Here is a 26826-nt window from a genome sequence, read left to right on the forward strand (position 1 = left end):
TTATTAATGGTTGTGAGCTGTTTATTAGTGATAAAATGGGCCAACAAGCCAAAAGTCAATAGAAAAAGCTACTTCTATTAGCTTTTGGCAGAGAAGCCAGCTTAAAAGCAAACAAAAAAGCTAACTACCAAACATATTTTTTTGACTATTTGACCAAATTTAAAAGCCAAAAGCCAAAAGATAGGCAAACAACCAACTGCCAAACACCCCTATATGAAGATCTTGTAAAATTGAAAACAAAGCTCTAACCACTTAAACTATCCTTTATACGTAGAGATATAACTTCCCAAATAAAGTCACATCTCCAATCGTACCATACAAGGTTCGCATGGGCAACAAGGCAAGTTAAGTCAGACCTTTTTCTTAAACTAGCTGACCTCTTCTTCAAATCAAACATTCAAACTACGGTTAATTTACTAATTAGTGATTAGTGATTTAGTGGACTCAATTTTACTGTAAACCCTCAAAAATTAACCCACTTAATTTTATTTTTTACATTTTCCCCGCCATTTGTAATTTGTGTAATCTCCATTATTTTCTCTCTCTACCTCTCACTTTCTCTCTCTAGGGCTTATTCTTTCAAAATTTCCCAATTTCTTCAACCTCTCTCTCTTTCTCTCTCCTCTCAAGCCCTAATTTTCCAGAAATTGAAATTCCAATTTCACTGAATTTCATCAATTGATGATCAAATTCCAACCAAATTTCACTTCAATTGCTATAATTCATTGAAAAATGAGCACCAATTTCAGCGATTGGACTCAAAGAGGCGTCACTCTCTCCAACACTCTACACTCCGAGGTTGCGCCTTGCTTACCTCTGCCGTCTCTTCCGCCGTTTTGCGGTGCTTCCGACGAGCAGCTTCGGCTATTCGATGATCACCTCTCTCGCCCGCTAAACCGCCGTGATATCCTTGCTCAAGCTCCGAAAATCGCCGATCTCTTGCTTCATACTGACGTCTCTTACTTGTATGTGCTTAATTTCTCTCTCTATATCTTTTTTTGTGGTTTAATTTGAGTTTGGCTTTGAATTTGAATTTGAATTGAGGTGATTTTTGTGCGAGTGATTGGAATTTTGGTTTGAATTTTTGAATTTATTTGCTGCTGCTGGTAGTCTTACAGTGTGTTTAATTCGTCAGGAATCTTAAAAATGATGCGAGTTCAGGTTCTGGTTCTACAATGGCGCCTATGGATCTTTGCGAGGAGGTTTTACGATGCAATCGTGACGCCTTCGAGTGTACACTTCCAGGTAAGCGTAGTTTCATATGGCAATTCAATGGAGTCGTTCCAGCTATATGAATGATTAAATCCGAACGAGAGACAAATGCCGATTTTACATCAACAATTTTAAAATTCTACTCGTTGATGTTTGGCTGTGATAAAATCCAATGAGAGACAAATGCTGATTATGAATCAACAATTTTCAAAATTCTTGGCTGCCGTTATTTATCTATTTTATTTTTTTGATTGAAAACTGATAAGATTAATTCTAGGCATTGTAGAACTGGTGCTGATGTATCTCACTTCTAGTTTACTTTCGTGATCTTTTCTATCAACGGGCTTGAGAATTCATATGAGTTGGTGGCTTATTAGATGTTTCGTCTTTTGGTTTAAAATATCAAATGAGGAATCGAGTTTACAATCTATGCAGCCATTTGAACTTGTGGAATGTGAATTATATTAGCTTGATAGCTATACTCAAGGGTGGGATAGAATGGAGTGCCCAACAAATTTGGATGATGAGGAATTACGGACACTGCTCCTCATATAGCCTTAGCTGAAGGGGAAATGAAGTGTTTATGATATATGATAACATGACTCAAACGAAAACTATGAAAAGAGTCAAATAAGGCGGTGAAACCAATTTTGAGTGATTGGAGGAGGATTTTTGTGAGGAACATCACACCTTTAAACTGGAACAATTTGTTAAAATCAATGTGTGCTGTTGTGGATTTTGTGTGAGGCATTCCTAGTGATAATGTTGTTTCGGGGCTGTCTCCATGATCGCATCATGTAAGGAGGGTTTTTTAGCTCATAAAGGGACATTGCATGGAATTGCTGGCCTTCTAAGCCAATGGGCAAAGGAAATCGCATATTAGACTTTAGTGAGTTGGGAATTAGTATAAGGATGACCAATATCTTCATCAAAATATAACTATGGACTTAGATGTTTTTAAAAACTTGAAGAGGATGAAAAAGGGATTATAGTTGATCTGTTAGTGTGAAGTGTAATATGGTTTTAGAAAAATCAGAGGGGTTCTTTGGTAATTGATAAGGGGAGTCCAAATATGTTCCCTCTAAAGCTTTTTAAGTGACTTTTTACTTTTTAGTCTATATTTTTTCTCCTTTATTTTTGATTTTTTTGGGTAACATCTTGTGATCAACTCTTCATGATACCAAGACTAAGTAAAATTTCTTCAATCATCACACTGCAGTGATATTGTTCATAAAATCATAAAAGCTGAATTGCCTTATATCTCACCGAGAGACGTCGTTTGTTGAAGTTTTTATAATCAAATCTATGTTGTCTTCCTAGGGATTAGGCAGTTGGATAGATCTTCACCTTTTACTCCCATGACTAGTCTCCTGTTCATCTTGGATGAAAGTGGTGAATGTCCCTTATTGTTTATCGTCTCGTTCAAGTTTCTCAGGTCCTCTTGAAGAGCGAATCTCTAATGTGGAGTCTGATCGCAACATTCATGAGAAGAATGAGCATGTATCCTGTCAAGTTGATGGAGTCCATGAAGAAAGACACATGGACCGTCATGCTCATGTTGTTGATGTATGTTATCCTTTCATTTTTGTCTTTAAATTTTTAAACATTATGCTCAGACCCTTTTATTTCTTAATTGCAAACTGAATTTTAGGATACACCTTCATCATCTAAAAAAACAAGAGCTAAGAAGAAAGGAACCCAGGGAGTGTCATCATCTGCTTTGCCAGATTTCAGTGAACAAAGAGGTTAGTATAGTTAACCAATAACTGGAAGTGGCATCTTGGTGTTCCATTCTATAAATTTTTACATTAAGACTAATGTTGATCAAACTTGTCAGATGCTATGATCGGGCGATTCTGTGATTTTTTGGAGGACTTTTGTAGTAGGGCTGAGATTCCTGGTGAAGAGCGAGATGAATCGGAGTGGTTAATGTTACCCACCTCTGACATTCGTATGGTAGTGAAGGAGATATTGTCTATCAGAGAAGAAAAATTGGTACATCGAGTTCCTGTTGATTTTCTTGTGAGACTATTAACGGTTTTAGACCATCAGATTCATCGCGCTGAAGGCCTATCAATTGATGAATGTCAAAATGTAAGTTAATATTTAATGCTTTTCTCTCATCCACTGGATGTGAGGGGGAAGGGGGTGGAGAGGGTATATTCTCTTGCGCTATAAGAATTTTTGGTGAGTTATGTTCTGTGTTTTCTGACGTCCTATTACTTCTGTGAAAATTTTTTCAGTCAGATTCTGATGTTTCATCGATTCTCTGTGCTTTGGAGTCTATTCATGCTGCTCTGGCTGTAATGGCTTTTAATGACATGCCAAAGCAACTATATAAGGAAGAGGTATGTTTTCTTCCAATTTTACTTCATAAGTGTAGTACATTGCTTGCTTTCATTTTTACCCTGGTATGTTATTTGTCAAGTACTGTGAGAATAGCTGTTTATACCAGATTTAAGTGGTGATCTTCTTACTATTAGATTATTGAGAGAATTCTTGAGTTCACCAGACGTCAGGTCATGGACGTGATATCAGCTTATGATCCATCATATCGCGCTTTGCATAGACCTGGTGATAACAGAGTTGCTGAAGGTAGGTGGCTTAGGAAAGATGAGTGCTGGACCATTTTTTTTTAATTTTTTTATTTGTGTCAACATCTGTTTTGTAAAATTATGGCAATTACAACCCACTGTTATGGAGCCACATTTATTTGCCTTACTTTTACATCTCAAATTTAGGCACGTGCTTTTAGATAATCATACTAAGAAACTAGCTTTCCAGGGGAAGATGATCCAGATATCGAGGCTGAGTTTGGTTCTGCAAGCAAAAAACGGCGTATAACTAAGAGTATAAAAGTAAAAAGAACTGTGGCTAACAGGTGAGTTTGGTTCTGCAATATGCTTTTTATGGTCATTGATTTCTTCTAAGTGATTACACCCATTTCAATGCAGCTGTAAAGTGTTAATTTATACTTTATTTTCATTATTCTGTTATTATTGTTATTGTTCACTCTGCTTTAAACTTTGTACTGATCTTTAGATATTCTTCTTTGTCTCCAAGAAACAATGACATGCTGTATGTGGTTGTTGACTCCTAGGATTCCAGCTGCTGTGAACACTGTGTTTCAAAAGCTTTGTACTATCCTTGGTCTTCTAAAGGACCTCTTGCTAGTTGAACGCCTCTCAGACAGCTGTATCTTGCAGCTTGTGAAAACGTGTTTGTCAACATTTTTGGTTGACAATATTCAACTCTTGCAAATGAAGGCTATGAGCCTGATCAGTGGGGTATTAAAACAATACATTTTGACTTTCCATTTACCTGGAGTTTCCTTAATTTTGCAATGCTTCTGTCCACACATCTAACTTTTTCTGTCATTGAGATTGCAGGTATTCTATTCATACACTCAGCATAGGAGCTATGTTGTTGATGAAGTTATTCAACTTCTATGGAAGCTTCCATTCTCAAAAAGAGCTGCCAGAGCATATCATTTACCTGATGAAGAGCAGAAGCAGATTCAAATGATTACTGCTTTACTGCTTCAGTTAGTTCTCCATAGTGCTAATCTTCCTGAAGCCTTGAGGCAAACATCAAGTATCAGTGCCATCTTTGAAACTACTATTGAAACAAACTACCTGGTTCAATGCAATGAGGCAGCCACAGAGGCATGCGTTTCATTTTGGACTCATGTACTTGAGCGACTTACAAGTAAAAGTCAAGAGGCATCCGAAGTGAAGGTGATAATGGAGAATATTGTGGTTGATCTGCTAACTACATTGAATCTGCCAGAGTACCCTGCTGCTTCCCTCATTTTAGAAGTAAGAATTCCACTATTGGTGCTTATTGCTTAATGTTTGCTTCTAAATTTTCCACATCTAAAGATGGTTGCTTGCAGGTTCTCTGTGTCTTGTTGCTTCAGAATGCTGGTCCAAAATCAAAAGATATTTCTATACGCTCATTGGCGATTGATATTCTTGGTACAATTGCTGCACGGTTAAAGCATGAGTCTGTTCTTTGCCATAGTGATAACAATTGGATAGTTCAGGAGCTGTTAGGTAGGGAAAGTATAAATGAGAATGAACAGACAGGTACTTGCTCTGTTTGCTTAGATGGAGTAGTCGAAAAAGCTCTAGTGATATGTCAAGGCTGTCAGAGACCATTTCATCCTGATTGTGTGGGGGTCAGAGAACATGACATCTCTACGCGTGGTTGGCAGTGCCCTTGCTGTCTCTGTAAAAAGCAACTTATAGTGTTACAATCATACTGCAAATCTCAGATCAAGGATGATAGCAAAAACAATCATAATAGATCAGAAAATTTGCCTGATGAGTCTGCTTCAAAGATGGAGATTGTTCAACAGATGCTTCTTAATTACCTTGAAGAAATGGGCTCATCTGATGATCTTCATCTTTTTGCTCGTTGGTATGTGTCTGCTTAATCTGATCCTATGATACTTGTCATTTAGTCTTTTTTCATTTTAGTACTTAGGTTCTGTACTCAACTCCAAGTATCTTGGAAAGGATCATCAGAAGAACCAAGCTGATTTTCTTCTTCTAGTTAAAATGTGATTTTCCCCTATTTTTGTAACTGCCTACCACAGCTTTAATTTTCACTGTTCGTTAATTGTAGATAAGTGCATAAGTCTTTGTTATAAAAAATTAACGTAATGATATTTTGATAATGTGGTGCAAAATTTGTTGTGCCTTATAGCTACTTTATATTTGCAGGTTGTATCTCTGCCTCTGGTACAAAGATGATCCAAAAAATCAGCAGCAGTTCAGCTATCGCCTTGCCAGATTGAAATCCAAAGCAGTTATTCGTGATTCAGGGGCCTTGTCATCGACGTTAACCAGAGATTCCATTAAAAAGATAACTTTGTGTCTTGGACAGAATAATTCATTTTCCAGAGGATTTGATACTATTCTTGGCATGCTTTTGGTTAGTGTTAACATATTTTCCAGTTATCTTGCGTTGAATGAATCATTCCTTTTTAACTTAGAAACTCATTTCAGGTTAGTCTACGAGACAATTCACCTGTAATTAGGGCTAAGGCATTGCGTGCTGTAAGTGAATTTGATATCCATCTTATTTTGTATCTGTCTCCTTTAAAATTGATTTTTGTCATGATTTCTTACTTAGGTGGATTTTGGACATCTACTGAGTTGCTGACCACTCTTTTTTGCTGCCAATTAAACAGGTTAGTATAATTGTAGAGGCCGATCCTGATGTCTTGCGTGATAAGCGTGTTCAACTTGCCGTTGAAGGAAGGTTCTGTGATTCTGCAATATCTGTTAGAGAGGCTGCTTTGGAACTTGTTGGAAGGCATATCGCATCTCATCCAGATGTTGGGTTGCAAGTATGTATGAGTTCTCCTACATTTTTTGTATGTTTGTGTGATTTTATTGGTGCAGTTTCTTATTGTGTGTTATGTATCATAGTATTTTGAAAAGGTTGCGGAGAGAATTAAGGATACTGGGGTAAGTGTTCGGAAACGGGCGATCAAAATAATCCGAGATATGTGTACATCAAATGTTGAGTTTGTGGAATCTGCACCTGCTTGCATTGAGATCATTTCCCGTATAAGTGATGAAGAATCAAGTATTCAGGTATAGGCTATACTATGATTTTTAAGCTTTTATCCATTATCCAAACGTGTTAAATGTAAATCTTCATTTTTCTTTTTAAAATATTATTGTGGTAATTGAACTGGCTAGGCATAATCTGGAATCTGGATAAACTGCCAAGATTTAGGATGACCCCTCAGTGAAATGTATCAAATGGAGGTTCAATGGAACAATTACAGTGGATGTGAGTACATATCTAGAAGTAATTAAAGCAGATAGGAACTATGCCAAAATAAAAGAAAACAGGCTTGTCTTTCTCCACCCCCCCCTCTCCCCAAGAAAATAAAAGAAAACAGGCTTGTATGATTAGGTAATGTTCAATCCGTTCATATGCCTAATATTCAAACACCATACCTTTCTCTTGTAAAAAACTTCACACTGCATGTTCCTATTTTAACCTTTGCTGTGACTAACCCTGTTTTATGGGTGTACACAACTACAAGGGGATATAAACAGAATGGTACAGTTTGCATTACTTGGCAATAATGTGTTGCACAGTAGACCTTATAAATGAAAAAGAAAAAAAGGAGATTAAGAAGGAAATGAGATTTCTTGGCTGAAATTGGCTGAAACAACTGAATTTGGGGATTTGGTACATGAAGATAGTGGTAGAAAGAAAATCTGTAATAATCGTGGATGGATGCAGGGAGCTGGGGGGGGGGGTGGGGTGGTGCTTGTCTGTCAGTAGTTGGATGAAGCTTGCATGCAACAGCTGCATCTCCTGTGCTTTTTCTTTGGTTCTTTTTCCCCATAGTGTTAACAATTTAATTTTTAGAGGGGGGGGGGGGGTTGTTTTTAATAGGATGAGCATCCAATGAGCCGTACAAGTGGGACATTGTGGCAGAAGGAGACAATAAATAAAACTTGGAAGGAGGCATAGGAGAGAATATTTTTGGTGGGAAAGAAAAATACGTTAGTCAAACTTGTTTATAACTGCTGAAACAGGGTTCTATCCAAGTGGAAAACCCTGGCTGCTTTATGCCAATTTTGCTTGTGTTGGCCCATAGGCCATTAAGAAATGTCAAGTCTTTGACATGGATACCACAAATGAATGGAAAAGAAAATGGAAGGCTGAATTTTTTCCAAGTTGAGTGGTGTTTGACTGAATAATCACCACCGTACAGGTAAGCAGGCTGGATCTAGTCATCTTTGAGCAAAGCAAAAGGGTTGATTCTAAAGAGCTTGTCTTGCATTCCATTAAATTAGGCATGTAGCTTACTTCAGCTTATGTCGGAGCTTCATAGGATGTTATATGTTGTTTGAGCCACTAAGCCTGCTCTATGTTGCACCTTGTACTTAGGCATTTGCCAAAACTTTGATAGGTCTCTGTGGATTTGTATTTATCTAGACTCGTATATCAGAAAGGTTGTTATAATGCCGGTGCATTTGGACTTGAGAACTTTGCATAAATATCGTTCTTTGTTCTTTGAAAAATTCTACTTGTTGCTGTGCTGATCTTGTTTTCTAGGCTGTATATAATATGCAACACTTTTATCTTGATAACAGGATCTTGTGTGCAAAACATTTTATGAATTCTGGTTTGAAGAACCTGCTGGGAGACAGTACTTTGGAGATGATAGTTCTGTGCCGTTAGAGGTGGCTAGAAAGACTGAACAGATAGTTGACATGTTAAGGAAGATGCCTAATCATCAACCCCTTGTCACTATTATCAAACGCAATTTGGCTCTTGATTTTTTGCCTCAGTCGAAGGGAACCGGGGCTAATCCTGTATTACTGGCGACAGTGCACAAGCGTTGTGAAATGATGTGCAAATTTTCACTTGAAAGAATTTTACAGGTATTCTTGCTGCATATTTTGTGAGTAAACTTGGTATCATTTGTGTGATATGAACATTTTTTAACAGGTAGAGGAAATGAACTCTGAAGAAGGGGAGTTGCGGATACTTCCTTATGTGACGGTTTTGCATGCCTTTTGTGTCGTGGATCCGTCACTCTGTGCACCTGCCTCCAATCCTTCCCAGTTTGTTGTCACACTGCAGCCATATCTTAAGAATCAGGTAATTTGTATATGCTATTCACTAATCACTATTCTATTTCGCTGAGTGTTTGTTGTGTATATTTTACTTTCATTTGGTGTTTTTTCTTTTAGATCGCTTTTGTGATGAGAATTCTAAGAAGGCCTGTTTCATTTTATATCTTGTATTTATGATTTAGATAGTAGAGATGAATGTGTTGAACCTAACTTTTTTTGTTGGATGATATGGTTCTAATTTCAGATGATTAAGCTTTAAAATAATTGCTGAGCTAGGTATAATGGGCTTTTTCCTTTAAATGGTATTTAAAAATATTCTAGTAGGACGGACTCTAACCTGTCGCTTAGATCCATACTCGGTGTGGGAGTCATTATGATCTGTTTTGGAAAACCAGTTGAGGTATAAACTACATGATGTTAGAAGTGGTTGTGAAGAGTTTGAGCTCATTTGCTCATCTCATCATAATATCTATGCTCTCTTAAGAGACTCTTCTCGATTCTGTTTTTGCATGTCTTCAAGTCAAATTAGCATAATCACTGTCTACTTGCTATCAAACTTAATACCAGTTTTTGAGGTTAGCTCACTGAACTAGTGCTGAAGTTGCCTGAGTTTCAGAGATCAGAGAACAGATTTCCTTTAGTTTTGGGCTATATAACAATACAGGATGCCTCGGTTTTTAGGGGATTGTTATATTGGGGTAGAGGTTGGGGTAATTAATTGCATTGATGCTCTGAGATAGATAGGTAAGTAAGGGCTTGGTTCATTCTTTCTCCTTGCTTCAAACCAGTTTGGGTCTCCAGAGAGGCTACAATTACTTACCGCGATTGTATTATCAATGACATGACCAAGGAAGTCAGTTTTATGAAATGAAAGATTTTTTTTTTTGTTTATTTTGACCAAATCAGCTCTATGACCCCAGTTGCAATGGAGATTAAAGAACAGTATCTTGTCATCCTAACTATGCTTTGATCAAATGTTGGTACATCTGAGAGCTTAGTTTTAAAAAGCATGAGGCGCACCGAGGCGCAAAGGGTCCTGGAAACCTAGGCGCAAGGCGGAGGCGCGCTCCTCCTGGAAACCTTAAGTGCCAAAAACCTTAAAAATCACTTTTATACTTTGTTTAAAAAGCGCGAGGTGCAAAGCAAAAGTGCACGCCTTTTGGATACAAAACGCAAATCTTTTAATTTTAATATATTATATTTTACTTCTTTTTTGGCATTAAAAATTATTAAAAAAACCAAATTAAAGTGATAATTATTTTATTTGATTTTAGTGCTTGATCTTGAAGAAATGTTGCAGGTTTTTTTGTTATTGTTAATAATTTATATTTAAAAAACTCATTTTTTTAAACATATCAATTTATTATTAATAAGCCATATGACATCTACAAATGAAATCTAAATCAACAAATACATAAAATTGAATCAAATATAGGTTTCCTAAAAAAAATTCCGAAAAAAAAATTCAAATTTAAGCATAATAAATAATTAAAACTTTATTGTAAAATAATTATATATATATAAAGAGGGTCACGTGATTAACAAAGTCAAAAGGAGGCAACAGGCTTTTGTTACTTTATCAATTAAAGATAATAAGGAAAAGTTTGTGTTATCATAGCTAACTAGCTGGGTAGAGATCGCAGAGGAAAGAGAGAATATTAAGGAGAAGAAGAAGTTCCGTCAGCAAAAGAAAAAAATAAGAAGATTGAGAAAGAATGGAGAAAAGTAGAGAGCGAAGAGATAGAATGGAAGAAGAAAAAAAAAGAGCATAACAAAGAGATAGAATGGATGATCCCGTGGAAGGAAGGGTTGAATATTCATTCATGTTCTTAGCTGAAATAACATTCATGTTCTTAGCTGAAATAACAAAGTTGGAGTACAATTAAAGCTGAATAAGAGAAACTGGAAAACTGAAAAGAAAAAAAAAAAGAAGAATAAAGAAAAGCCAAAAATCAAAATTAAAAGATACAAACTGGAAAACCAAAAGAAAAAAAAAATCGAAAAAAAAAATGATAAAATATAAACAGATTCATTTAAAAAATCAGAAACATTCTTCAAAAAAAAAAAAAAAATCAGAAACAGATTAACAAGAGCAGACATTTGTAAAAATAAAAAAAAAAAAAAACAGAGGAGAATGAAGGGAGTGCTGACAACAAGAAAGAGAGAATGAAGAGGAAAAAAGGAAAAAAAAACCAAGAAAAATAAATGAAATGGAGAAGGAAGAATTAGAAGAAAAAAAGCAAATAAATGGTAAAGTTGTAAGCCAGCGATTTCCACCAAGGATCGACTAGTTTCTAGCGAGAACCAAGTGGTTCACTGGTGGCTGTGGTTTTGTACAGGACAGCCTTTTTAACCCCTTCAACAACATGCTCTTTCTTCTTTTACTCAAAGCTGATTTTTTTGAAATTTTCTTAAAAAAATCACGTGTCCTGTCCTATGACAAAAAAGTGGAAAAGCGCAGAAAAGGCGTTGAAGTGCGTGCTTCCTGGAATGAGCTACGCTTTACTACTAAGAGGCATTTTCTCTCGCACCTCGCGCCTCAAGTGCGCCTAGGCGCGCTTGTAAAAACTAAGTCTGAGGGGAGAGAGTTGAAACATCAACAAAACAGTCACCATACAATACAATGCAATGCCATTAATCTACTACTCTTAGGGGGCGTTTGGTTTGGGAATCAATAATGATGATTACCTTAATTGTTTGTTATGCCAATTAAATTATTCTCTTTCCCCCACTCTATCACCCCAAGTTCTCTACTCTTATTCCCCATATACCTCTTCCCTCTACTACATAGCCACCTTGACCATCATAGACCACTACTTCGACCACCACCACCCTTATACATCACCACTTACCCAACCTTCAGAAATCCACGCCACCACCACCAACCACCCCAAAAACCACCACAGTCCACCAGTAAATATCCACATCCAATTGAAAACCCATGCACGGCCCATCTGGAAACACCTCTATAGCCTTAAAAAAAGCCTTCACTTACCCAGAAGAACTCATCTCCATCCATCATATAACAACCCCAACCACTAGATCATGAAAGAAATCCTACTCTGATTGTAGGGATTGAGTGGTGGACGAAGTAGAAGGCAGCAGCGACGGCTTTAATCAGAGGGAGGAGCGGAGGAGTACTGGGAAAATGGTGGTTGTTTTGGGAAAGTCAAAGGGCAAGAGTGGTGGAAGAGTTGAGGGATGGGATGGTGGAATATTGAGTGATTCCCTTCCTTAGATCTAAAACAAACAACAAGATAAACTTGACATCTAACCTTTCCTTCCCCAGTTTTTTCTTTGTTAAATATCTTTCCCTTTCTTGAACCAATTGCTCCCTTAATGCTCTAAAAAGGCAGGTTAGGTGTTACTGAAAGGTGCTGTTTTTGCTATGCCCTTGTATAAAAGGTTATGAACTTATCTACTACTCCGTCAAAAATTAGAAGTAAAGAGCGATGTAATGAGTATTGATTTTTTTTTTTTTTTTTTTTTTTTTTGCCCCTGCATTTTCTTAGTGATATATAACTATACTGGTATCCATGTAATTTTCACTTAAAGTTCATATTATTGTATCCTCTTGCAAACTTCTGCATGTCATACTTTCAAGTTCTCACCTTCGTATTTTGTTTCAACGTCCTCTATTGCATAGTGTTGTTAGGAAGTAAAATAATATATAGAAATTGTAGAGTTAATTCAGCTTAATAAATTTTTTTTTTGTGCTGTTTCACAGCCTCTTTCCTTTGGAGGAGGAGAGAGAGGGTGGGGGGGAGGTGATGCTGAAGTTACATTATTCCTTGTTTGATGATTTTTTTTGTTCTTGTATAAGGTTGATAATCGAGTTATGGCCCAGCTTTTGGAAAGTGTTATATTTATAATTGATGCTGTTCTTCCTTTACTGCGTAAGTTGCCTCAAAGTGTTGTTGAAGAACTCGAGCAGGATCTGAAGCAGATGATTGTTCGTCATTCCTTTTTGACTGTTGTACATGCTTGCATCAAGTAAACATACTTACTGCTTGTTTATTAATCAGCTTTTCAGTCTAGTATCCTTTTTGCCATAGTAACTGTAATTGCTGGGTCTTTGTAGTTGATGATTGTGAAAAAATAAGCAATGATATGCACATATATTAAGGAGTTGCTTTCAAAACTGATACTGTTGCATTGATATCTTATACATACAAGTAATAGCACATTCTGTATTCCAAATGGCAGGTTTTATGAAATAGAATAAATTGGTTAAGTGGTTAGAAAAATATAGAATCAAGGGAGTATGAAGTAGGTTTTGGTGATCTCTGACAATAAATAAATAATCAGGCTTCTGTGTTTCAAAATAATTAATAGCAAAATGTCCGAGATACATGAGGCAGTTTAAGGTACATCATTACCCATTAAAAGGAGTTATGTTAAAAAATACTTTGCTTTCTCTAATACCTGGTTTTGGGTCTTCAGAGAATGGGCTATAAAATAATCCCTATGCTCATTTAAATTTTCTTGTGCATTTATTTTTTGCACAACCCCATCTGATGAAATTACATCCCCATCTGCTGTAGGTGTCTTTGCTCTTTGAATAAAATTGCTGGTGGAAAGGGAGCTAGGTTAATTCAGTTTCTGATTCAGGTGTTCGAAAAGCGTTTGGATGCTCTTGGTGTTGATAACAAACAGGTTTGCTCCTGCCAATTTTGTTAGGGTTGTCTCACCATCTCTAATGCTACTATCCAATATCCTTGATGTTACTTTAATTGTGCAGAAGTTAACTAATTTCCTTAAAACGCCTGTCTAAAGTTTCTCTGATTTGGAATTTATGTGTGTGCACAATGAGTAGTAAAATATCAAAATTTTGTTGTTAATTTGTTTTCAATTGATGTATGTTATAGCTAACTGAGTATTAACAAGATTACAAGCTTTGAGTATTAGAAATCTGAACAAAAGATGCATTTATTATAATTGCTATTGGATTACTGGGAATGTTTGTATCATACTTACCTCCGTTTTTTTTAGTTGACACGTATTCCTTTTTAGGAAGTTTATCTTTTTTGACACGTTTCCTTTTTGTGTAAGTTTTATACCTTGCTTTTTTCAGTGTACCCCACTTGCTTTATCATTCTCTCCTTAATATGTGTGCCTAAATTGAACGTGTCAACTAAATAGAAATGGAGGAAGTATATGTCAAAGTTTCTCATACATGTTATCTTTGTCTAAATGATGACAATTGCTTGCTGTTTTTAAGGGTGTAAATTGGATGGGCTGGAATGGACTTTGACCCTGTTCATTTGGACTTATTTTGTAGTTTTTCGTTCAATTCATTATTTTTCAGCTTCATAATTCTTATTACTATTGTTATTGTTGTTGTTAATTGAACTAGTTCCTATTACTTAATTGTCAGCTCCTCTTTTTCAATCTAATGCAGTTGACTTAGTCATATTTATTGCTATTACTATTATGTATTTTTCACTTCAGTTGATTTAACCTCATTTTTTAACTGCCCGGGATTTGGGTTGGGTCAGCTGATTTGTTCATACTTATTTTGGTAAACTTGAGTCCTATATTGCTTAGAAATTCTTCTTTAATAAAAAAAAAAACCTTTGGCCCTAAGCCTACATTTGTTAAGTGAATGAGCATGCATCGTGTAATCATTATTATGTATTTGTGATCATTGATTATCTTAACATAAATCAATTTTATATCCCTCCAGCTACTTTAGTGTAGTTCTCATCTCTTATTCTTTCATTATTTCTGCTACACATACGTGATGTTACCTACTTTGTTACCACAATTGAAGAAACAATTACTAAGAATTAGGTATTTTTTTTAGCAATCTATAACTCTATACTAACAGAGAGCCAACTTCTCTCTCTCTGTTGCTTATTTTTTTTATTTCAACTTTTACTTTTTGGAAAAGTTTTCTGTTCATTTGACTAGAATCTTATTCTTCCCGGCAGAATTGATCATCTATTATACTCCTTGATATTTTTAACTATAAGAGTTTTTTAAAATTTAAATTGTGTAGAAATCTTAAATTTTATTCTACTGTATTATTCTTTTCTAAACGTGCCAAAATCTTTCTGTTACACTTGCTTAATTAGAAGATTTTGAACCACCTGACCATAATACAAATTCTTTCGAATTTTTTTTTTTCAACAATATCGTTTATATTAAATAATATAAAAGTACCCAAAAAATCATACCTTTTATCATCATATGTTTTAAACTATATCCACAATTTATTCTCCTTAAAAAATCTTTCAAATTATACTTTTCCTAAAGATAATTCTTATGGCTGCTACTATAATTATTATGTTATTCCTTTAAAATAGGTCAATGTGTTTAAAATTAAATTTATGACAGTTGAACATTGGATGGACTTTTACTCAAAAAAAAAAAAAAAAGAAATGTTCATAAAATTAAATAAATGCTTGATTATCATACTTTTAAATGTCAGACCACTGTATTAGATATTGAATTTATTTGGCCATAAATTGAAGTATTTTGACATACCATAGAATATAAATCCATGATTGATTATTAATTGATTCTTGTCTATTGTGTGGTTCACCTTTATAATTATGTGATTATTTTACTTTGAAATGACAGGGATTGTAAAGTCGTAAACTAGAATTTATAGTAATATCTACCAAAAAAACGGAATTAAGTCTTATAAAAAAAAGCATAGTAACACATGTTATAGTTTAATGATGATTCTCTTATTGAGATTTAATATCATAAATCCTTGAATGATTATTAATTGATTCTATCTAATGTAGTTACCCTTATAATTATGTGCTTATTTTACTTTGAAATGGCAAGGTTTGTAATTATGTAATATTTACCCCCTAAAAAAGAAAAGGAATCAAGTCTTTTACAAAAAGCAAATAATAAAAGTTACCGTTTAATGATAACTCTCTTATTGTTCTTTAGTTTCATAATTATAAGTTTCTAAAAAAGGATTATTTTTCACGGGGTTTTAAAAAGGTATTGTTAATATAATTTCATGTTTGTAATGTCAAAAAATAAATTAATAAATATATTCTATATGTAATTTTAGTCATTTTAAATGATTTTATTTTTACACTAGTTTGGATTTTATGCTACTACATGTCATTAATATTATGTTTTTCACTTCTCAAAATTCAAGTTTATTTCATTTCCTTAAACATTTTTTTTTTTGCAAGCTTCTATTTAGCTAGTAGCATCCATGTGTTGAATGGGTAATAAACTAGTTTTAAGAAATTCAGCGAATACGATTAACCTAGGGAAGGATTAACCACTTGTATTGATGATCAGTGTAACCAACTATTACAAATTATCACTGTTTGAAGGCTGATAAATCCTCCCATTACTTTTTCTTTCTACATTCAGCACGCCTCGCTTTCAGCTTTCCCTTATTTATATATAACTAATGATTTTCGTAACAAATTTTCTTTCTGACAAACTCTTAGCTAAGAGACCCCTTTACCCTCTTATAAACTCTATCATCTGTTGACTTCATTTCATTGTCACTTGTTCTTTGCATTTTTCTTGGGTGATTTTCTGCTGTATGTGACGAGCACAGGAGATTTAGGGTGAGTCTTTGCAACAACCATTAAGACGACAATGTATATAGAATCAACCTTACTAGAAGAAAGGTAAATGACAATAAAGGAAATATTCTTCAGATTAGTAACAAGAGGAATAATCTAGTTATTCTAGTTAGAGCGTTGGAGTAAAGAGCAAGTCAGGTATTTGTGAGGGAAGAAAAGTGGGTGGGTAGCATATTGAGGGTTAGTGAGAAAAGCTGAAGTAGAATTATTGATTGGGAGAACACCAACCTCTTGAATGTTGGCAAGCTTGTAATTGGCGATTCTCACCTTGATAGTTATAAATTCCGGCATATCTAATTTTCTCCCCTTAGATTTGGTTCCTTCTTATTCCTTCATATTCTTTTTAATTAACTATAATATTCCTTTCTAGTGAGGGAATAGGTAAGGATCATCTAGATTCTCAGCACAATATCAGCTTGCATATTGTAGAAGGATTACTTACAGTGTGTTTGGATAAAGAACTGAAAATGAAAAGAAGAGGAGGGAATGGAAAGGGAGGGAGGGAAGAATGATGAGTTTTCCTTCCAAATCTCTTTATTGTTGGAGAGATCAATTCTTACAATTTAATCCCTTTATTTTTTTTCCTTCCAATTCCTTTCCTTCCTCTTTTGTTATCCAAATGAAATATATTTCATCATTCTCTCCGTTTCCTTCAATCTAAAAAAAGGGTTAGTATTTTTGTTTTCCAATTACAATGTTTGAATATCTCTATTGAATCAACTAACTCTTAAGGAATTGGTGTCCAATTTTTGAACTTGCTATAACATCTTTTTGAGTGTTAAATTTGTTTAAATGCATAATTATTGAATCTTGGCAAACATCTTTGAAGTATTTGATACCCAATTTTCATTTTGTTTTGGAAAAAAAGATATTCATATCACATACTCCTTCCGCCTCTGTTCATTTGAAACACTTTCTTTATAGGGTTGCCCTATTGTTGACACACTTCAGGCATATTGATTTCTTCACATATGAGACAAAGTTGATCACCATCTCTAATTAGCTCAATCTCATCGACTTCAGCTCCGTCCAAAGTCGTTACTTTAGTACAATGGCGTCCAAATTTTTTGATGCTGAAATCAAGAAGTTCTTGGATGGTCTCAGGCAAAATAACAAGCTTGGTTGTGTCGCCCGTTCCAGGGCATCGGAGTATCACTCTAGCTGGTTGGCTTCCGGAGAACGGGGTGCTTAAGTAATTACCCCCATCATTTTGTGATTCAACTGAAAATAGGAAGCATTTTATGAAATTTACATGTCATAATTCTCGTCTTACACAAAAAAGTGCCTATTCCTGAAAAGGAATGGTCCCATTAATTTTACATTGTTTCTTTCACTTGATATGAGTCCCGCTTTTTTCCCAACTTCTATGAAAATAATTAAAAAATGATCTCTCACTTCCACCAACAAAACTTATGGCCCCACAACAAACTAACTACACTAAAAAGTTACTCCACTACTTTCACATAATAAAGTAATTTTCACGTAAAAATACCAAAATCAATTCACCCCCCCCCCAAAAACCCTAAGTCAAATAATATGCCTAGAACTTTGTGACAGTCAAACCCGGTCAACTAAATAGGACGAAGGGAGTTATTCGCATTGTTATTTGATCCACAATTATTCAAGCTAATGAATAAAATCTTTTTGTTTTTTTAGATAATTTCACTATCCAAAATTCATCATATTGTACCACACATTTGTACTCACATACGAGTCCATTTGTGGTGTTTTGAATACCCTTATTATGTATTCATTTTAAGGTATTTTAGCTATTATGGTTATCATATATAATACCAATGTGTTTCTTTTGTATTCATATCAAATTTCCATATTTTCCTTTATTATTTAAATATTCAACAACTATTTTTTAAGGAAGTTTCACCAATGTCGTACCGTTGCGATCTTTTCTCTTAAGGAAATTCAACATCCCTTTCACACGGCTAATTCCTAAGATACCCTTATCACAAATTTTTTATTCACATTGTTTGTGATCGCTTTCACCTTTTTTCCACTATCTTATAATAATGATGAGTTTTCCCTCTTAATCTCTCAATTGTTGAAGAGATCAATTTCTTATAATTTAAACCCTCCATCTATTACCTATCCTATTCCCTTCCTTCCTCATTTGTTATCGAAATGAAAGATACTCCATTCCTCTATTTCCCTTCCCTTCCTTTCCCTCTATTTCCTTTGATCCAAACATAGGATACGTTTCTATGCTCCTTACTCACATGATATTGTGGGCATGGTGTAAAAACTAAAAAATCGGCCCCAATGTATTATTTGCTGAGTTGTATCAGTTTTCAAATCTACCGCACGGATTTATTTCGCGTTGTATTGGTCTTTAAAACCAATCGTGGGTTCGTGGCTGATATTTGGCCCAATTACATGTGATGCCTAGCTATTTAGACAATTATGCAACTTTTCTCAACTCATTAGTCATTACTCTAATAATGGCCTTAAAAACTCTAATATATTCAATATTATACTAGATTTTTGTTACTATAATTTCAAAAAAAGAATTTTAAACCACTTTCATGTCACATAAGCGCGATCCAGTTCATGCATCATCTCCAATACCACAATCGTTATCGCATTCGTGACTGTAGCGGCATTTCAAACCATGATTGTGGGTAATTTACAAGGTTTTTCTAAGTTGATTACATAGTTATTTGTGGTCTCTCACCATTTACTCACTTTTTATTCTCCCGTCGCAATTTATTGTGAACCAAAGGGAATTAGGTAGTAATGTATTATACTGCAAAATTTGCGTACTTTGAAAGGTCAAAATAAGGAAGCTTAAAAGCCAAGTGAAAGAATTGTCTTATGAAGAAAAGCAAGCTAGCTTTATATTGAAGGAATATTATCCAACAGAACATACGGAGCAATGTTAGGCTAAAATCATTGTGTAGAACATTGTGATAAGTGATCAGTTGTAGTATTAGGAGAGTAGTATTCCTCTCAAAAGATTAGCGAGGCTGCATTTGGTGATTAGAACCTTGGTTAGCATTAATTCACTCATATTTGTTCTTTTTTACTCTTTCTTTCTTCTTCATCTCTTGTTTCAGTCCTTAATCTCTTCGCTTTGGTCACTAATCTGAGCCAATTCATAGAAATATTGTTTGATGTACATCATCATTAATGTGCTCTTGAATTTTATTGGATGAAGGAGTCCTGGTCCTAAATTTAGCATATACAAAATAATGATTGTTATACTATAATTGGATCCACTGTTTTAAATGTATTGTATTGACTTGGAATATATAGATATTATGTATTATGCAGCTTTGGTTATGCTACGTATTTGTAGTTTCTACCTTTTCCTACAATGCATGCACTGTCTATTTTCAGTTTTTCATGTTCTTTTCTTTTGCTTGTTTTCCTTAGTTGGTAGGATAGAATTTATAACCTTACTGCTTCTGAATCAAATTTACCTTTTCAAATTATGTAGCAGGTTGGCAGGTCACTGTTTTGTCTTGGGCTTCTGATTCGCTATGGTAGCACCCTGTTAAGGGAATCTACTGAAGGTGTCGATGTTGGTAGCAGTATCAGTTTATTTAAGAAGTATCTTCTAGCTGATGATTTTGGTATAAAGGTCAGAGCTCTGCAGGTAAGCGTCTTTCTTCTCATACCGACTGTAGGAGATTTTTTAATAAATATGTTCATTGGCTCATAGAGAAGGTGCACTTTCCAGGCACTGGGATTTATTTTGATTGCTAGACCTGAATGCATGTTGGAGAAGGATACTGGAAAAATTTTATCTGCAACGCTGTCTTCCAGCTGTGATGCTCGTCTGAAGGTAAGGGCTTGTTTCCTAGCCTACCTGTTCCTCCTACTCTCTTTAGTAAAGGTTATGCTTTGGCCCTTTCTAATATGATATGATCGCCAGCTGCAAGCTCTGCAGAATATGTATGATTATCTCCTTGATGCTGAAAGTCAGTTGGGCTCAGATACAGTTGAAGATAATGTGGTTGACTGCTCCCACGATGGTGGTTCTGTGGTGCCTGTTGCTGCAGGTGCTGGTGATACAAACATTTGTGGTGGAATAGTGCAACTTTATTGGAACCATATCTTGGAAAGATGCTTGGACACAAATGACCAAATTCGCCAATCTGGCCTGAAGGTAACTATTCCTGTCAAGTTTTCACAATCATGGGTTAATTTCAACTTTACATGTGCCAACTCTATTCCATGCTTTGAATTTGAATTCCAATCCGGCCTGAAGGTAACTATTCCTGTCAAGATTTTTAATTGTTTCCTAATTAACTCTATTGAAAGAGGTAACAGAAGGAAATATATTAATATTGCAATGGTTTACTCCAGTAATATGACATAGAAATCACAATTTCACATTGATAAACTTCTAAATTGCAAACCAAAAAGTGAGAAAAAAGAAAGAACTGTGACAGTGTGAATACTACTGTGCACTGGCAGATGTATTCATGTGCACAGTGGTGCACGTGACTCAGCAGTAAAAAAAAATGAAGTTTAATTTTTTTTTAAAAAAACCACCATGATTTGGGGTTTGTGATTGAATGAGTTAGATTAATTTATTTCTCCTCAAAGTTTTGTGGTTTTGTGAATTGTGATTGAATTAACCATGAAGAATGGTCTTGATTTGTTGATTGATGGTGATGGCGATGATGGTGATTGTAGAGGAAGAGAGCCAAACAGAGCAGCTACATACGAATAGGAAGAAGGAAATTGGGGTGGGGGCCGGGTGGGAGTGGGGGTGGGTCTGATGGGTTTCCTTTTTTTTAATAATTTTGTTTTGTGTTCCTTTTTTCTTTTTTTTATTCATTCCGTGTTTGTAAAAAAAATTATTTTTTCTTTTCATTTGTTTTACCTTTTATTTTTCTTATTTTGGTAAATAAATTGTTTTGAAATTGTTGGTTGAATTGTTGAATGGTTGAAGTTGTTTTGTTCAATTGTTGTAAAATTGAAGTCAAAGTATAAAACGCCATATTTTGACATTACCGTTTGGACTTTGGAGAATTGGAAATGAACAGCTTAGAGTATTTTAGGAAAGAACATGTGTCAAAATCACAAAAATCATCTTTTGTTCCTCCCCCAATATGACCCTAAAAACCCATAATTGATATAATTTTGTGAGGTATGCCTTAAGTTTTATGTGTGTATTTCAAATTTTCTGTCTTATTTTGGATTTTTTTTTTGTTGTTTCTATGCTGCGATATGTTAATGGTGGGTTGAGGGTGGGTGCAACGGGTTTGGGGTTGTGGTTTTCTTTTTTTTTGTATTTTTTTGTGGGTGGTGGTGGCGGTGCGGGTGGTGGTGTAGGTAGGACAGGGTTATCAATAATTGATGGTGACTCACCGGCTCAAAAATTCTGGATCCACCACTGCTACTGTGTGCGTGTGTATATATATGGTATCGCTGTTTTATTTCCTTTTTAAATTGCCTGCTAAAGTATTCTATCATAATATCTAGAATATTGGCATTTACCACCTTTGCTTGGTAATGCAGAGTATGGAATTATATAATTATAACATTCCAAAGTTTAGCTCTTAGTATCTCATGTGCTGTAGATTGTAGAATGCAGTAACAGGATGTTAATGCTTAATGGAAATACTTTTTTTTTTTTAAAGAGCAACACTTAACTTAATCGGCTGTTTTTTCAATTCCAAATTTGGAAATCTTCTACACTTTATTATTATTTTTTTATTGTGTATATCTCCACCCTCCACACTTTTTTATTTTTATTTTATTTTTTTTATTTTATTTTCTTCCTCTCACATCACTTACTTTTAAATAAACAGTTCACCCACTTTCTCTTTTCTATAATTTTCAATTCCCCAACAAACCCTTCTTACATATTTTCTTAACAAATTCAACTCATGCACTGGAGGGATTGTTTTTTAGACATGTGGAACTGGTATATGTAAAAGTTTATCTTCACTAGTTCTTCACGGATGGCTTCTGAGCAGAGAATTCACTTTACCTTGGACTAGGGGTAGTTTAACTTTAAAGAAGGTATTGCTGTAGCTGTAGCAAAGTTATCCTTCATTCGAGCAATCAAGCGTGTGTGAGTAGATATGTTTGGTATTTTTAAATAAATAGTTTGTGATAGACTGATATATTATCGCTCTTCTTTTACTAAACTTTTTTTTTTTTTTTTTTTTTTTTTTTTTTTTTTTTTTGTTATTATGGGTTAAACTGGTCATTCAATGGGGCTTTGTTGGCTAAGTATATTTTACTCCCTCATTATTCAGTTGTCGGATTTTAATCTGATGATTAATTGGACTCCACCAAATAACGTTGTAGTGTTTTCTGCTTTAGATAAATGTGTTTTTCTGTTTTTTGGCATTGTATTTTTGGATGGTTCCTTATGACAATCCATATTTAGCCGACCCCAAATCATTTTTTGATTAAGATTTTGTTGTTGTTGTTGTTATTCTATTTTTACATGATATTTCTGCAGCAAATATTATAATGATAGTGATAGGTTTGAACATAACAAATTATACTGCCATTTGTTTCAAGCAATTTGTGGTCGATGTTAGATTTAAACATCAATGTGTTTATTTGCCGCTTAAGTTTTTGTTCTGGTTCTGAGATTCGCAATCACATTTTATATGTTCTTTTCCTTGTCAAAAGCTTACCTTGTGCCTACTGTTAAAAGGCAATACTGACTGCAAGTCTGCTATTTTTATGTGCCTGCAGTACATGATTTATTGCTTGATTTTGTATTTTGCTCTGTGCAGATCGTGGAAGTTGCTCTGCGCCAAGGTCTTGTACACCCAATTACTTGTGTTCCGTACCTCATTGCTCTGGAAACAGATCCTTTGGAGGTGAACTCAAAGTTGGCACACCATCTGCTAATGAATATGAATGAGAAGTACTATTCTGAAACTTTGTATTTAACATTTATTATTCTTTGCTCCTGCTCACTATCTGATGAATCATTTCAGGTATCCAGCTTTCTTTGAGAGCCGCCTTGGTGATGGACTGCAGTTGTCATTTAATTTTATACGATCAATGAATGAGAATTCTGTAAATCCAAGTTCTAAAATCCACTTCAATGTTGCTGAAAACAAGGGAAAACATGAGGATGCATCGTTTGCAAATGCGAGAATAGGAGTTTCTCGTATATACAAGCTTATACGGGGAAACCGTGTTTCTAGAAATAAGTTCATGTCTTCAGTTATTCGCAAGTTTGATAATCCAAGCTGGAGTGAAACAGTTGTCTCTTTCTTGATGTAGGTTATCCTCCCTCTGCTACTTTGTGAGCTTTAATTTTACACTATGGTTTGTTAACTCATATTGCATCAATATTGTCTAGGTACTGTACGGAAATCCTTGCTTTGCTCCCTTTCACAACCCCTGATGAGCCCCTTTACTTGATTTACACCATAAACAGAGTGATTCAAGTTAGATCTGGGACACTGGAAGCAGGTCTAAAAGCTTTCAGTTCCCATTTCTCCCAGCGAAGTTCGCAAAAGGTCCTGACAGAAAATGGGAGTGTTTTGCAAGAGTTACCTTTTGGGTCTCTCTTGGCATCTTCTGTATCTTTTGAGTTAAATGGACAAGTTGAGGTTCCTGAAGATGGGCATTTTCATTCTACGGTGAATGAAGAAACTGTGCACACAAGACCTGCTGGACCTTGTGTCCTTGCAGAAGATGATCAGCAGAGAATACAGGTAGGATTTTAGAAGCAATTTACAGTATTTCTGTAGTAGATCAAAGTAGTCTTACATCTAATAATTGGTGTTTGGCAGGCTGTCTGTCTTGCAGCTACGGCACTTCAGCTTCTCTTAAAGTTGAAGAGGCACTTGAAGATTATGTACAATTTGGATGATGTTCGATGCCAAGTAAGACTACTATAGTCTAAATTATTTTGTGCTTTGCTTAAACTTATTATTAGTTGTCATTCAAATAACCTTGTTTAACCAGAGAATGCAATTCTTTTTAATAGGCATTTTCACCTGCCGATCCTCCCAAATCTGGAGAGGTCCTTTCCAGACAGAATATTCCTTTTAGCATTGGTGTCATAAACGTTGATATGCCTTCGACGTCTGAAGAGTTGACCCAGAGATATCAGGTACTATTACATGTACAGCAAACGCCCCCTCCCCCTCTCCCCTCGATCCATGGTTAAAGACTTGAGTTGTTAGCTGTAACTTGTAATTGCTTATTTGCCTTTCCTAATTTCCTTTTCCAACAGTAAATCGATATAGATAGGAAAAGATAATGAGAACCAGAAAATTCTAATGGGAAAAGATATTGTACAAAGATTAGTAGTGAGTATGGAAAAATACTCTACGTATTTTTCAGTACCCTTTCACTTCAAAGGGTATGCATAAACATTTCCACATGTTAGGCGCAGGGTTGTATGTGGATTCACTGATCCCTTGATTCTATTTGTTTGTTCCCTGCTTTCGTTACTAATAGGAATTCAAGAATGCACTGAGGGAAGATACTGTTGACTACTCAGCCTACACAGCAAACATTAAAAGGAAACGCCCAACCTCCAAAAGAGGAGGTAAAGCAAGCCGAATGATAAGTAGGGAGGATGAAGATGAAGATGATAATGAAGATTGGACTGGAGGGCGGAGGAATCAAAGTGGCCGACAAAGCAATGGTGTAAGAGCAAGCAGGCGGTTGTAGTTTGTACATAGCAGGTTAGGCTAACTTGTACAGTTTTGTAGCACAGATGCAAAGAAAACATACACAAGAACGAATGAGAGTTAGATTTGCAGAAACAGAGGTCCAGACTCAAAGACCATAAATCATATTGGCTCTGAAAAGACTTTGGCTTTCAGCTGCTGCTCCAGTCTTGTAACTTGGTTATCAATTATACCTGGGTATAGTGCTTGGTAGGAATTCGCCTCACATTGGCCCCAGGCTTTGTTTGTTGCTATTTGATGTGGATAGGCCAGGCTTTCCCCTATTTTTTTGTACCTTGGGGTTTGCTTTCCTATTTATGTTGGGCGGTAATTGTAAAGAATATGAAACTTCATTTAATGGAATGTAAATACTAGCTTCCGTTCGTTTTCAAGCAATCAATTGCTCTGCCTATCTTTGGTGTAGGTGTAGTTTTTCCTATTTATCGCAGCTCTGTGGTGTCTAAAGGTTTCCCCCGGATCAGGTGCTATTGACTTTCGGTTGGGGTGCTCCCCATGCAATTTAAGTTGCCTCTAATAGTTTTAGTTTCTTGTTTTCGTATACAAAATTTCTTTTTATAGGTAATGCTGACTAAATTCATCAAGTTTACAGATCTGATTTTTTAGTGGAGAATCAAAATCTGTACTAATGACAAAAATCACTATTTTTTGGATTGGGAGAATTGGAGGGAAAGGAAGAGAAGAAAAAAGAAGGGATTCATCCTCCCGACTTCTGTGGATATCTTTTGATAGGAAGGAAGGGAAGGGATTACTTTTCCCTCACATTTTAAATCTTTCTAATGTTGGAAAGATTTGTAGGGAAATTGTAAGCCTTATCGGTTAAGTATTGGCGCATAGCTGCTATTTACCTGGCAAGTAAATAGTAGCTATATATATGACAAAAGAGTGGTGATTTTATTTATTTATTTTTTTCTTAGTGGTACAAAGATTGTACCACTATGACTATAATGGCTATAAATAGTACTACTAAAATAACTTATACTCTAGTAGTATAAAATACGAGTATAATAGTACAATAAAATACCACTGTAGCAGTAAAATATCACAAAAATTAAGTGAATTTACGAATTAGCCCTCTGGTATGCATCATAAACAAATAGCAGCTATGCGCCTAGTTGCACTCAACCCTACCTTCTCCCTACCCTTCCATTCCTCCGAATTTTCTCTTTAAAAATAGCAAAAAAATAAAAAAAAACTTATTATCATTGATAATTATGATCTTTTTCTATTAAGTTAAATATAATATTAAATGATAAATTTTAACTAAATATTTAACTATAGTTATATTTATTTATTTATTTTTTTTAGGAATAATTTTATGTTAAAAAAATAAAACAACCTCCTTCCCCCCCACTAGCCAACCACCCTTCCCTCTCCTCACCCCGTCGGCAACCTTGGCCCCCTCCCTCGTTGGCGCACCGCTACTTCCCCCTTCCCAGAAATCCACCTCCCCCCCTAAACCCTCTCCCCACCCTCAAACCCATCAGTCATCAATCCCCTTGCCCTCAAAACCCCCAAAGCTCCATACCTCGAACCACCACTACTCATAGCACCTCTCCTACTATCCACCATTGAAATGGCTTTTTACATAGAAGCCCAATTATTAACCTGACAACCACATCAGCCCTAAAAAAAAAAAGGAGGCATCGAGGTTTGGAAGCAGTGGGTAACTGAAGCATTTTTTCATGGGTTAAACGGGTGGATCTGGATGAAACGGGTCCGGATTTTGACCCGTAAGAAGCAAACTCAAAAAGTGGCATCTTCTTCTTGAGTTTCACAGTAATG

At 35.3% G+C, this 26826-nt stretch overlaps 1 protein-coding gene across 2 annotated transcripts; it reads left to right on the top strand.

The window, feature by feature from the left end:
• The first annotated feature begins 470 nt into the window (after positions 1-470).
• On the top strand, positions 471-25466 carry LOC110735090 (sister chromatid cohesion protein SCC2-like). Of its 2 annotated transcripts, none has more exons than XM_021915231.1 (28): positions 471-965; positions 1136-1245; positions 2648-2778; positions 2864-2957; positions 3050-3306; positions 3456-3560; positions 3696-3807; positions 3997-4093; positions 4313-4499; positions 4602-5030; positions 5108-5634; positions 5940-6150; positions 6225-6275; positions 6410-6568; positions 6651-6818; positions 8343-8633; positions 8701-8853; positions 12652-12821; positions 13373-13484; positions 19854-20009; positions 20094-20198; positions 20289-20522; positions 23122-23255; positions 23329-23616; positions 23700-24057; positions 24136-24228; positions 24333-24458; positions 24809-25466. In XM_021915231.1, exons 1-28 carry the CDS (start codon positions 733-735, stop codon positions 25022-25024), a joined length of 5307 nt encoding a protein of 1768 aa, XP_021770923.1. In that variant the 5' UTR covers positions 471-732; the 3' UTR covers positions 25025-25466. The 2 variants fall into 2 exon arrangements, with proteins under 2 accessions (XP_021770923.1, XP_021770922.1); XM_021915230.1 differs by having other exon boundaries at positions 472-965; positions 19851-20009.
• The last annotated feature ends 1360 nt before the right edge of the window (positions 25467-26826 follow it).

Source organism: Chenopodium quinoa, unplaced genomic scaffold (genome assembly GCF_001683475.1).
Source record: "Chenopodium quinoa cultivar QQ74 unplaced genomic scaffold, ASM168347v1, whole genome shotgun sequence".
Classification (NCBI taxonomy): domain Eukaryota; kingdom Viridiplantae; phylum Streptophyta; class Magnoliopsida; order Caryophyllales; family Amaranthaceae; genus Chenopodium; species Chenopodium quinoa.